A 14,194-nucleotide genomic window follows, 5' to 3' on the forward strand; every position below is an offset into this window, starting at 1 on the left:
CATCACCTGGGTGTGTTTAAGATCCACCGGTTGCACCTGTTCCCCGCCAGATCGATGCACCTTGTGCCTTCATTTCCAGCTGTATTCACAGTGTTTCCTCATCCTGCTAGCCTCCTTGTGTTTATGACCACCTGCCTGTTTCCTCAACCATGCCTTAGCCTGATGTTAGTTGTAGTTTTGCTCTTGTTGGACTGGCCTTATGTGTACTGGATCCAGCGTACTGTTTCAGTAAACTGTTTTAACCTACAGAGCTATGTGTCAGAGTCCTATATTTGTATTCAGCCATTCCTGTCCTCCGTGCCTGATAGTTGGCTTGTTCTTACAGCTGCTTAATGGAGGGGCATGTATGTGATGTTGTGCCATAAAGCAATTCGTATTTCTCTCGAGACCTAGTCTCACTGAAAGAAGACAGGTCAGGGTCCCATTTTCCCCCAAAACTGTAAAATTAAGGTAAAAATGTTGCATAGTTCCTCATTTAACTTGAAAACAATGAGAGCTTTTTTTTTTTTTTTTTTTACTTACTTGAGTGTTTCGGCAAATAAATGTCGGGGATATAAAACAAAAACTAAAGTACAAAAACAGATACAGCAAAAACTCCTCTCATTCATTCTTCAGGGTTGTGATATGTTTGATCACTTTCTTGTTTTTAAGTTTAAGTTTCACTCTGCTCCCCATTTGGTCCACATCTGTGTGTGGGCGTGCACCACACTCTGTCACTGCACACCTGAGTCTCATTCACAATCATGCACCTGTCTTCAGTGGTAGATCCAGGATTTTGTAAAAGTGAGGGTGCGGATTTGTGAATGTGTCTTGGTCTTGTTTCCCTACAGGGCATCTGGAGGCATGCCCCCCAGAAAATGTTGAATTTTTAGATGCCATTTCCTGCATTGTGGCGCATATTTCACCACAAAATGCAATCACAGAGAAAATATGCTTAATAACCTGTTTTTTTTTTTTTTTATTTGAACCTGTATTATACAATCTTGAATGTGATGCTATGACTTTATGATGACCTCTCCTACCGTGGTCAATAAACCTTTAATTTAGAACTAATCCAGTGTGTTTTCTGCCTGTGTTTGGGTTTGATTTCTCTGTAGGCCATTAACAACTTCAACAACACGACATCATCAGCGTAGAATGATATCACAGGAGAAACTGCTCTAAATTTTCCCCAGAGATCAGTACATTGAGGCATTTAGTGTGGATGGCTTCAGTTTTCTTTTTGCATTTTTCTGTAGGTATTGAAATATACACCACATACGTGTCAGTGTTAAATAGCTGTGCCATCAGCAATTAAATAATAGTAAAGACTCTTCTCTTATTCTGTGTCCTGTCATACACTCTAACACTGACTGAGCTATAACTCTCTCATAAGCAGTGTATGGCAGTGTTTGTTTTACATGCTTTCCAGCCACATTAAATCAGGAGAGCTCCTGGAAATTTACAGCCTTTTATGGCATGTGGCTCCAAAAGGAGACATGGCTCACATCAGTGGGCAGACAGTGAGAGAAGCTGGTGAAACAGTTCCATTAGATATTTTATGAGCCTGGACTTTGTTAATATTTGTGTAGTTTATTGTTCTGTAGCTCCTTTTACAGAGGATAAAAAAAAAAAACTGTTGAACATTTTTTGAGTGATTTGGGGAGAAAAATGTTCAAGGTTTGGGTGGAAGAAGAGATACAGAATGAAGAGGGAGCTTTAAAGTGTGATGTTGAGACTTGATCTTTAATCCACATACACACAGTGACTCAATATTCAGGGATTAGATTCAGCACAAACGCCCACAGGACAAAAAGCAGGGCAGGAAAGTGAGACGGGGAGATTAAGGGGCGAAGGGAGCATTCAAGGCCTTAAACTGTCTGCTGTAAACTACACGAGGCACACGGAGTGACTCACAATCGATCAGGTATTTAATAAGTAGCACAGCAAAGACTTAATGACACGCGGTGCAAAGCAGTGTGCAGCACGTCACTGTTAGTTTCTGATTGACGCAGTTGTCGTTATCTCAGAGAGCCGCTGCTATCGCAGATGATCAACACACTTGCTTTGAAACTTTGTGCACAGTTTCAGTTCCTCGCCAGAAAACCTCTCATTTCTGCCACCTGCTGACTCCATCAGCTGAGCAGCAGTGCATCAAGGTCGCAAGCACACGGACAGTCTGCTGTAATTTATGTTTATGCACAAAATACACCCATGATTAAGTGAGTAAATGCAACCCGTGCACTGCCTAATTTTACTCATATTTTCTGTTTTTCTTTTTTCTTGTGAAACACCTTGTGCTTTATCTTAAAAGGTGCTATATACGTAAATGTAACAGTAATAATAATAATAATAATAATAATAATAATAATAACAATTATAGGAATTATCATTATTATTATTTATTGCAGGGCTGGTGGCCAAGTGATTAAGTGTGCGTGTTTCCAGTGTGTAAGGTTCTCGGTTCAAAGCCAAGCCCTGCTCACTCTCCATAATATGGAGTTGCATCAGGAAGGGCATTCGGTGTAAAACCTATACCAAATTGACATGCTGCTCCATCTCAGATTTGCTTTGGCAACCCAGAGTGAAAACAAGGGAGCAGCTGAAAGGACTAACTTATTATTATTATTATCATCATCATCATAATCAGCTAACATTAAACGGACAAAACCCGTTGATGTATATGAATTTTCACTTTCTCTGTGACACAGATTAACGTCACACTCTCAATTTAAGTTGTAAAGGATTACATGTCTAAAATATCTTATTGACTTTCAATAAAAGAAAAGAAATTTGGAAGAAAAAAAATTTAACAACTCTGTCTGTGTGTGTGTGTGTGTGTGTGTGTGTGTGTGTGTGTGTGTGTGTGCGTGCGTGCGTGCGTGCGTGCGCGTTTCACCTGTACACACGGTTTCTTGTCAGGTTTGTTGTTGGGTCGTGATCCTCGTTTCTTTTGAGAGTTCTGTAAAAGACACACAAACATAAACACCCCCTGAGTAACTGCTGACACCACCAGGGCTCAATTTGAGGCAAAAAAAAAAGAAGTTTGAAACATACTTTGGTTTTTCATTAGCAATACCTTTAGTTGGCAAATATGAGACTGTGTCAACCTTTGGTTTGTGAATATGTTGTGGTATTTAATCCAATTATAGACTACAAAATATATATCACTGAGCACCAAAAAAAGGTCTGTCTGAACTTACACAACTGGAAAAAGCTTGGACACGCTGTGTGTCCAAACTTTTGAACATCTGGCAACAGACTAATGACGTATTGACTGTTTAAATTAACTTAATTAAATTACTGACTGTTTAAAAGATTAAAAAGTCGAAACGTGAGACACATCAATCATAAAGTCAAAGTCACACTGTGTTGGATTGATATCGTTCTTGTCCATTTTTGTCCTGTAGAAGTACTTTTCTCATTTATTGAATGTGTTCCTTGTCAGCTGATGTCCGGCGAGTCCACTGAAAAGCTGATGTCCATCTGATGTCCGCTCAAGTTGGAAACTTTGAGCGGACATCAGACGGGGAGCTTCCCTGGTGGTTGCATGTTTGTTTACCGTTTTGTCCTGTACTTGTTCGTTAATTTGCTAAAGGGTGTCCAGTAGACATGAGCTTTATCTGTGTGTTATCTGTTCGTCTTCTTTTCAGCCCGGATTTACTGGGTGTCCTCGTTCCATTAGAGCCCATAATCAACCGTAGACCAACGGATTATGCGATTTTTGCCACCAGACAAATGATTTCAATCTGTTACTAATCAGTTTACTCACTCCATCACAGTGTGACAACATTTTAAGGGCTTCTTTGCCTTTGTTAAGTGCCGTGTGACTGGGCCATAAGTCAGGAAGGACATCTGTTTTATACTAAAATATGCAAGTTAACACACTCACAATGAATGAATAAAAAGTCTGCGGGTCACAGAGCTTTCTCTTATCGTGCACCTGTTCTGTGGAATGATCTCCCTGCTTCAATAAAACAGATTCTGTAGAGACTTTCAAGTCCAGACTTAAGATGCATTTATTCTCCCGTTCATGCGGCTAGCACACTGGCACAGCATGTTACTATGCTTCTGACCCTTTTAAATTCATTTTATTAGTAAACTGTAGTTTTTCTGGCTGACTGATTCTGTTTTCTTTTTCTCTCTGTCTGAGATGTGGTTGGATCCACATGCTGCATTAGACGATTTCTGTAATGGACGCTAAACGCACTGCAGGAACAGATTCACTGAGTGGCTCGATGTCCCGACCCCACCCCACACACACACACACACACACACACACACACACACACACACACACACACACACACACACACACACACACACACACACACACACACACATATGGTGGACTCGACATCTGCATGGACTCTCATCAATTGCTGTTGTGTTGTTGTGTTATGTTCTGCAATGAAAACCTTTTTGGTAGTATGACGTCAGCAGTGGGACACCTGTCTGAGTCTGGTCTGCTTGAGGTTTCTACCTCAAATCATCAGAGGGAGTTTTTCCTTACCACTGTTGCCTGTGTGCTTGCTCTGGGGTTAGACCTTATTTGTGTGAAACACCTTGAGGCAACACTGTTGTGAGTTGATGCTATATAAACTAAATTAATTGAATTAAATTGAATAAAAAACATCCTCTGTCCATTCATCCAAAATTCCCGCCGTAGTCGATCATAAAAAAAATAAATTAAAAAAAAAAATCACTGTCATATATTATATTTTTTAGGGCTTATTTGCATTTATTTTTGCTTGCATTTTATTTATTTTGTTTACTTATTTTTGCCTCAATTCAATCTTGAAAAAAAAAGGCTGATGACAAAATTTTGTTTTTATTTGCAAAACTAACCCTGGAGGTGCACTCGCTTACATTTAATGGTAAACTATCTGATACACTGGCAAAGCAACACAGACAACAGAAAAATAAAAATAATTCACAGCGATTCTTCTGAGTAGGAACAGGTGACAGACACCGCCTGGCTTCGAACCCTCACCCCTCGCACCACATCGCTGCTTCATTTACACGTAGCGACTTAATGTTGCTGAATAAATATACTTACTTAGAACTTCCCAATTTTGCTTCAAATTAAAGCACTGATGGCATTTTGTTGAGAATTTAGGAAGGTCTCAAATACTATTTTACATTTTGCAAAATGAATTACAGGCGGCACGGTGGATTAGTGGTTAGTACTGTTACAGAGTCATAGAAGACAAAGTTGTTTGGCTTTGAGAAAAAGCACTTGAAAGGCAGGGTCACAGGTCAACAGTTCAGCCCAACACACATACACGGGGTGATTTTTGAACTGCTGTTTGGTGAAAAATCTGCTTATGATTAAACACTCGTGTATCACCTTTCTATTAGTCACATGACCTTTCACCTTTTGTAATCTTAAAGGGTCAAACACAAGGTCATGCCTATTTATCTTAAACAGATTATAGCCCATATGAAATAAACATAATTTTGGACAGAAGTGATCAAATGTTACGGCACAGAACCGCACGTTATTACAGTATCGCTGAAACACAAAGAAATTGTTGTGAAAGTGTAGGAACACGGACCCACAACAGGGGGCGCAAATGAACGGACAATGGAGTAAGTCAAAATAACAACGCTTTACTGTTGTGAATGTGCACAACGAATACAACCAATCACGGAAATGAACAAACAGTCAATTCACAAAGTGTCGTGTGGGCAGGCTCGAAGATAGGAGACGCCTCTCCAAGGTAAGACCGGAACCACACGGCTTCCTCCGCCACAGGACCCCGGGAATACTGGAGCCGCCAAGTCCCGAACTCCCAGGTGGCCACTGCCGCCGCGTGTCGGACCTGGTACTGCTGGCGAGGAACAAAGGACAGTTAGATGGGGGCGTGTTTGCACCCAGGACTCCGAACAGCAGGGAAGTTACCTCCACCTCTCGTTGGAACAGTAATCCACAAACTAGCACAATCCAAAAAGATACACTCCGTTAGCTTCGATACGTTACCTCTCCGGTAGAAACGATATCTCGGCAATGAGGTGGAGGTGCCGTCCTGCTGATATACCCCACTGATGATTGCCGTCAGCTGTCTCAGGTGATGGGTGACAGCTGTCACCGTAGCTGCTCCCGTGAGGCGGCGGCGCCCTGTGGTGCCTGGAGCCCGCACTCCAGGCAGGGCGCCCTCTGGTGGTGGTGGGCCAGCAGTACCTCCTCTTCAGCGGCCCACACAACAGGACCCCCCCCTCAACGGGCGCCTCCTGGCCCGGGTGGCGACAGTAGAAGTCGGCCAGGAGGGCCGGGTCCAGGATGAAGCTCCTCTTCACCCAGGAGCGTTCTTCGGGACCGTACCCCTCCCAGTCCACCAGATATTGAAAGCCCCGGCCCATCCGTCGGACGTCCAACAACCGGCGCACTGTCCAAGCCGGCTCGCCATCGATGATCCGGGCAGGAGGTGGTGCCGTACCGGGTGTACAGAGGGGCGAGGTGTGATGGGGCTTGAGCTTTGACACATGAAATACTGGATGGATCCGCAGTGAGGCTGGAAGCCGAAGCCTCACTGCGGCGGGATTGATGACCTTGAGAATTTTAAACGGTCCTATGTACCTGTCCTGCAGTTTTGGGGAGGCCACTTGTAGTGGGATGTCCTTGGTGGACAACCACACTTCCTGCCCGGGGCGATACGTAGGGGCCGGGGTCCGCCGCCGGTCTGCATGGGTCTTCGCCCTCATCCGGGCCTTCAACAAAGCAGAACGGGCGGCACGCCACACCTGACGGCACTTCCGCAGGTGGGCCTGGACCGAGGGCACACCGATCTCTCCCTCAACCACCGGGAACAATGGGGGCTGATACCCCAAACACACCTCAAAGGGGGAGAGGCCGGTGGCTGATGACACTTGACTGTTGTGGGCGTACTCGATCCAGGCCAGATGAGTACTCCAGGCCGCCGGGTGCGCGGCTGTCACACAACGCAGTGTTTGCTCCATTTCTTGATTGTCCCGCTCTGCTTGCCCGTTGGTCTGGGGGTGATACCCGGATGAGAGACTGACCGTGGCCCCCAGTTCCCGGCAAAAGCTCCTCCAGACATGCGAGGAGAACTGGGGACCGCGATCGGAGACGATGTCTGATGGTATCCCATGCAGGCGGACGACGTGGTGGACCAGGAGGTCTGCTGTCTCCTGGGCCGTTGGGAGCTTCGGGAGGGCCACGAAGTGGGCCGCCTTGGAGAATCGGTCCACTATCGTGAGGATGACGGTGTTTCCCTGGGACGGCGGGAGGCCCATGACAAAATCCAGGCCGATGTGGGACCAAGGGCGATGAGGCACGGGCAGCGGCTGTAGCAGTCCCGGAGCCTTGCGATGGTCGGCCTTGCCCCTGGCGCAGGTGGTACAGGCCTGGATATAGTCCCGGACGTCGGCCTCCAGGGACGCCCACCAGAAGCGCTGCCGGACAACTGCCATGGTTCGTCGCACCCCTGGATGACAGGAGAGCTTAGAGCCGTGACAGAAGTCCAGGACTGCAGCCCTTGCCTCTGGTGGGACGTAAAGTCTGTTCTTTGGTCCAGTCCCGGGGTCCGGGCTTCGTGCCAGGGCCTCCCGGACGGTTCTCTCTACGTCCCAGGTGAGGGTGGCCATGATAGTGGACTCCGGGATGATGGGTTCCGGTGGATCCGACAACTCCGCTTTGACCTCCTCTTCGTGTACCCGGGACAAGGCATCCGATTTCTGGTTCTTGGTCCCGGGCCGGTAGGTGATGCGGAAGTCAAAACGGCCGAAGAACAGTGACCAGCGGGCTTGCCTGGGATTCAGCCGCTTGGCGGTCCTGATATATTCCAGGTTCCGGTGGTCAGTGAAAACCGTGAATGGCACGGACGTTCCCTCCAACAGGTGTCTCCACTCCTCAAGAGCCTCTTTCACCGCAAGGAGTTCTCGGTTGCCGACGTCATAGTTCCGTTCAGCCGGGGTCAACCTGCGGGAAAAATAGGCACACGGATGAAGGACCTTATCGGTCTTCCCACTCTGGGACAGCACAGCTCCTATCCCTGAGTCCGAGGCGTCCACTTCAACCACTAACTGGCGACTAGGATCGGGCTGCACCAGAACGGGTGCAGACGAGAAGCGCCGTTTCAACTCGAACGCGGCATCGCAACGATCCGACCAGGTGAAGGGGACTTTTGGTGAGGTCAGGGCTGTCAGGGGGCTAACAACCTGACTGTAGCCCTTAATGAACCTCCTGTAGAAATTCGCAAAGCCGAGGAACTGTTGCAACTTCCTACGGCTTGTGGGTTGGGGCCAGTCTCTCACCGCCGCAACCTTGGCCGGATCAGGAGCGACGGAGTTGGGGGAGATGATGAACGCCAGGAAGGACAAAGAGGTGCGGTGAAACTCACACTTCTCGCCCTTAACAAACAGCCGGTTCTCCAATAACCGCTGCAGGACCTGACGTACATGTCGGACATGGGTCTCAGGATCCGGAGAAAAGATGAGTATGTCGTCTAAATATACGAAGACGAATCGGTGCAGGAAGTCCCGCAAGACATCATTAACCAATGCTTGGAACATCGCGGGAGCATTTGTAAGACCGAACGGCATGACCAGGTACTCAAAATGACCTAACGGGGTGTTAAATGCCGTCTTCCACTCGTCTCCCTTCCGGATCCGAACCAGGTGATACGCATTCCTAAGATCAAGCTTGGTGAATATCTTGGCTCCATGCAGGGGCGTGAACACCGAATCCAACAAGGGTAAGGGGTATCGGTTACGAACAGTGATTTCGTTCAGCCCCCTGTAATCGATGCATGGACGTAATCCGCCATCCTTTTTCCCCACAAAAAAGAAACCCGCACCCATCGGGGAGGTGGAATTCCAGATCAACCCGGCAGCCAAAGAGTCCCGGATGTAGGTCTCCATTGATTCGCGTTCAGGTCGTGAGAGGTTGTACAGCCTACTGGACGGGAACTCAACTCCTGGAACCAAATCAATGGCACAATCATACGGGCGGTGCGGGGGAAGGGTGAGTGCCAGATCCGTGCTGAACACCTCCGCAAGGTCATGGTACTGCACCGGCACCGTCCCTAGATTGGGCGGGGCTCTGACCTCCTCCCTGGCCTGGGAACCGGGAGGAACCAAGGAACCTAAACATACCCGATGGCAGGTCTCGCTCCATTGAACCACTACCCCGGACGGCCAATCGATCCGGGGATTGTGTTTCAACATCCAGGGAAAACCTAAAATCACACGGTAGGTGGCCGGAGTCACGAAAAACTCGATTTCCTCCCGGTGATTCCCCGACACCACCAGAGTTACTGGTGGTGTCTTGTGAGTGATTGGAGGGAGTAGGGAGCCATCTAGCGCCCGTACCTGCACAGGCGAGGTAAGCGCCACCAGAGGGAACCCTATCTCCCTGGCCCATTTGCTGTCTAGCAAATTCCCTTCTGAGCCCGTGTCCACCAGTGCTGGGGCCTTCAGGGTTAAATCCTCATAAAGGATTGTAACTGGGAGTCGTGTGGCGATGTGGGTGTGTCCCACGTGAACGTCTAGGCCCACCCCTAGCCCAGTTTCTAGGGGCGGGCGTTGGTGTTTAACCGCTCGGGGCAGTCCCTTACTTGATGCTCAATCGAGCCACAAACAAAACACGCCCCGCGGGCCAGCCTCCTTTGTGTGACCGGTGCCCTAAATGTTGCCCTACTCGTGTCCATAGCTTCGTCAGCAGGGGGGGCTGTAACCGCACGGAGCGCAGGGGCCGTGGAGCGTGGGGAGGGCGGAACGCGGTCGGAACCGGAAGGGAGAGGGACGACGCGTGCCTGGCCACGCCCTTCGTCTCGTTCCCGACGGCGCTCATTTAACCGATTGTCTAATCGTATAACAAGATCGATAAGCCCATCTAAATCCCGCGGTTCGTCCTTAGCCACCAGGTGCTCCTTGAGGACCAACGACAGTCCGTTTACGAAGGCGGCGCGGAGGGCAGCGCCATTCCAGCCGGACCTCGCAGCCGCGATGCGGAAGTCGACTGCATAGGCAGCTGCGCTCCGGCGCCCCTGTCTCATTGACAGCAGCACGGCTGAAGCGGTCTCTCCTCTATTAGGGTGATCGAACACCGTTCTGAGCTCCCTCACAAACCCATCATATCAATCAATCAATCAACTTTTTTCTTATATAGCGCCAAATTACAACAAACAGTTGCCCCAAGGCGCTCCATATTGTAAGGCAAGGCCATACAATAATTATAAAAAACCCCAACGGTCAAAACGACCCCCTATGAGCAAGCACTTGGCAACAGTGGGAAGGAAAAACTCCCTTTTAACAGGAAGAAACCTCCAGCAGAACCAGGCTCAGGGAGGGGCAGTCTTCTGCTGAGACTGGTTGGGGCTGAGGGAAAAAAACAGGAAAAAGACATGCTGTGAGGGGGAGCAGAGATCGATCACTAATGATTAAATGCAGAGTGATGCATACGGAGCAAAAAGAGAAAGAAACAGTGCATCATGGGAACCCCCCCACAATCTACGTCTAAAGCAGCATAACCAAGGGATGGTCCAGGGTCACCCGATCCAGCCCTAACTATAAGCCTTAGCGAAAAGGAAAGTTTTAAGCCTAATCTTAAAAGTAGAGAGGGTATCTGTCTCCCTGATCTGAATTGGGAGCTGGTTCCACAGGAGAGGAGCCTGAAAGCTGAAGGCTCTGCCTCCCATTCTACTCTTACAAACCCTAGGAACTACAAGTAAGCCTGCAGTCTGAGAGCGAAGCGCTCTAATGGGGTAATATGGTACTATGAGGTCCCTAAGATAAGATGGGACCTGATTATTCAAAACCTTATAAGTAAGAAGAAGAATTTTAAATTCTATTCTAGAATTAACAGGAAGCCAATGAAGAGAGGCCACCACGGGTGAGATATGCTCTCTCCTGCTAGTCCCCGTCAGTACTCTAGCTGCAGCATTCTGAACCAACTGAAGGCTTTTTAGGGAACTTTTAGGACAACCTGATAATAATGAATTACAATAGTCCAGCCTAGAGGAAATAAATGCATGAATTAGTTTTTCAGCATCACTCTGAGACAAGACCTTTCTGATTTTAGAGATATTGCGTAAATGCAAAAAGGCAGTCCTACATATTTGTTTAATATGCGCTTTGAATGACATATCCTGATCAAAAATGACTCCAAGATTTCTCACAGTATTACTAGAGATCAGGGAAATGCCATCCAGAGTAACGATCTGGTTAGACACCATGCTTCTAAGATTTGTGGGGCCAAGTACAATAACTTCAGTTTTATCTGAGTTTAAAAGCAGGAAATTAGAGGTCATCCATGTCTTTATGTCTGTAAGACAATCCTGCAGTTTAGCTAATTGGTGTGTATCCTCTGGCTTCATGGATAGATAAAGCTGGGTATCATCTGCGTAACAATGAAAATTTAAGCAATACCGTCTAATAATACTGCCTAAGGGAAGCATGTATAAAGTGAATAAAATTGGTCCTAGCACAGAACCTTGTGGAACTCCATAATTAACTTTAGTCCGTGAAGAAGATTCCCCATTTACATGAACAAACTGTAATCTATTAGACAAATATGATTCAAACCACCGCAGCGCAGTGCCTTTAATACCTATGACATGCTCTAATCTCTGTAATAAAATTTTATGGTCAACAGTATCAAAAGCAGCACTGAGGTCCAACAGAACAAGCACAGAGATAAGTCCACTGTCCGAAGCCATAAGAAGATCATTTGTAACCTTCACTAATGCTGTTTCTGTACTATGATGAATTCTAAAACCTGACTGAAACTCTTCAAATAGACCATTCCTCTGCAGGTGATCAGTTAGCTGTTTTACAACTACCCTCTCAAGAATCTTTGAGAGAAAAGGAAGGTTGGAAATTGGCCTATAATTAGCTAAGATAGCTGGGTCAAGTGATGGCTTTTTAAGTAATGGTTTAATTACTGCCACCTTAAAGGCCTGTGGTACATAACCAACTAACAAAGATAGATTAATCATATTTAAGATTGAAGCATTAAATAATGGTAGGACTTCCTTGAGCAGCCTGGCAGGAATGGGGTCCAATAAACATGCCGATGGTTTGGACGAAGCAACCAATGAAAATAACTCAGACAGAACAACCGGAGAGAAAGAGTCTAACCAAATACCGGCATCACTGAAAGCAGCCAAAGATAACGATACATCTTTGGGATGGTTATGAGTAATTTTTTCTCTAATAGTCAAAATTTTGTTAGCAAAGAAAGTCATGAAGTCATTACTAGTTAAAGTTAATGGAATACTCAGCTCAATAGAGCTCTGACTCTTTGTCAGCTTAGCTACAGTGCTGAAAAGAAACCTGAGGTTATTCTTATTTTCTTCAATTAGTGATGAGTAGAAAGATGTCCTAGCTTTACGGAGGGCTTTTTTATAGAGCAACAAACTCTTTTTCCAGGCTAAGTGAAGATCTTCTAAATTAGTGAGACGCCATTTCCTCTCCAACTTACGGGTTATCTGCTTTAAGCTACGAGTTTGTGAGTTATACCACGGAGTCAGACACTTCTGATTTAAAGCTCTCTTTTTCAGAGGAGCTACAGCATCCAAAGTTGTCTTCAAAGAGGATGTAAAACTATTGACGAGATACTCTATCTCCCTTACAGAGTTTAGGTAGCTACTCTGCTCTGTGTTGGTATATGACATTAGAGAACATAACGAAGGAATCATATCCTTAAACCTAGTTACAGCGCTTTCTGAAAGACTTCTAGTGTAATGAAACTTATTCCCCACTGCACGGTAGTCCATCAGGGTAAATGTAAATGTTATTAAAAAATGATCAGACAGAAGGGAGTTTTCAGGGAATACTGTTAAGTCTTCTATTTCCATACCATAAGTCAGAACAAGATCTAAGATATGATTAAAGTGGTGGGTGGACTCATTTACTTTTTGAGCAAAGCCGATAGAGTCTAATAATAGATTAAATGCAGTGTTGAGGCTGTCATTCTCAGCATCTGTGTGGATATTAAAATCGCCCACTATAATTATCTTATCTGAGCTAAGCACTAAGTCAGACAAAAGGTCTGAAAATTCACAGAGAAACTCACAGTAACGACCAGGTGGACGATAGATAATAACAAATAAAACTGGTTTTTGGGACTTCCAATTTGGATGGACAAGACTAAGAGACAAGCTTTCAAATGAATTAAAGCTCTGTCTAGGTTTTTGATTAATTAATAAGCTGGAATGGAAGATTGCTGCTAATCCTCCGCCACGGCCCGTGCTACGAGCATTCTGACAGTTAGTGTGACTCGGGGGTGTTGACTCATTTAAACTAACATATTCATCCTGCTGTAACCAGGTTTCTGTTAGGCAGAATAAATCAATACGTTGATCAATTATTATATCATTTACCAACAGGGACTTAGAAGAGAGAGACCTAATGTTTAATAGACCACATTTAACTGTTTTAGTCTGTGGTGCAATTGAAGGTGCTATATTATTTTTTCTTTTTGAATTTTTATGCTTAAATAGATTTTTGCTGGTTATTGGTGGTCTGGGAGCAGGCACCGTCTCTACGGGGATGGGGCAACGAGGGGATGGCAGGGGGAGAGAAGCTGCAGAGAGGTGTATAAGACCACAGCTCTGCCTCCTGGTCCCAACGCTGGACAGTCACAGTTTGGAGGATCCAAGAAAATTGGCCAGATTTCTAGAAATGAGAGCTGCTCCATCTAAAGTGGGATGGATGCCGTCTCTCCTAACAAGATCAGGTTTTCCCCAGAAGCTTTGCCAATTATCAATGAAGCCCACCTCATTTTTTGGACACCACTCAGACAGCCAGCAATTCAAGGAGAACATGCGGCTAAACATGTCACTCCCGGTCCAATTGGGGAGGGGCCCAGAGAAAACAACAGAGTCCGACATTGTTTTTGCAAAGTTACACACCGATTTAATGTTAATTTTAGTGACCTCCGATTGGCGTAACCGAGTGTCATTACTGCCGACGTGAATTACAATCTTACCAAATTTACGCTTAGCGTTAGCCAGCAATTTCAAATGTCCTTCGATGTCGCCTGCTCTGGCCCCCGGAAGACAATTGACAATGGTTGCTGGTGTCGCTAACTTCACATTTCTCAAAACAGAGTCGCCAATAACCAGAGTTTGATCCTCGGCGAGTGTATCGTCGAGTGGGGAAAAACGGTTAGAGATGTGAACGGGTTGACGGTGTACACGGGGCTTCTGTTTAGGGCTACGCTTCCTCCTCACAGTCACCCAGTCAGCCT

At 46.2% G+C, this 14,194-nt stretch overlaps 1 protein-coding gene across 1 annotated transcript in view; it reads right to left on the minus strand.

Annotated features, from left to right (window-relative positions):
• Positions 1-14,194, minus strand: part of soga1 (suppressor of glucose, autophagy associated 1) — a 306,906-nt gene that overhangs the window by 108,372 nt on the left and 184,340 nt on the right. Inside the window, exon 5 of the mRNA XM_034171735.1 lies at positions 2,879-2,941. Coding sequence (XP_034027626.1) covers positions 2,879-2,941 — 63 coding nt within the window. The remainder of the gene's footprint in view (positions 1-2,878; positions 2,942-14,194) is intronic.

The sequence above is a fragment of the Thalassophryne amazonica genome, chromosome 6 (genome assembly GCF_902500255.1).
Source record: "Thalassophryne amazonica chromosome 6, fThaAma1.1, whole genome shotgun sequence".
In the NCBI taxonomy this organism is placed as follows: domain Eukaryota; kingdom Metazoa; phylum Chordata; class Actinopteri; order Batrachoidiformes; family Batrachoididae; genus Thalassophryne; species Thalassophryne amazonica.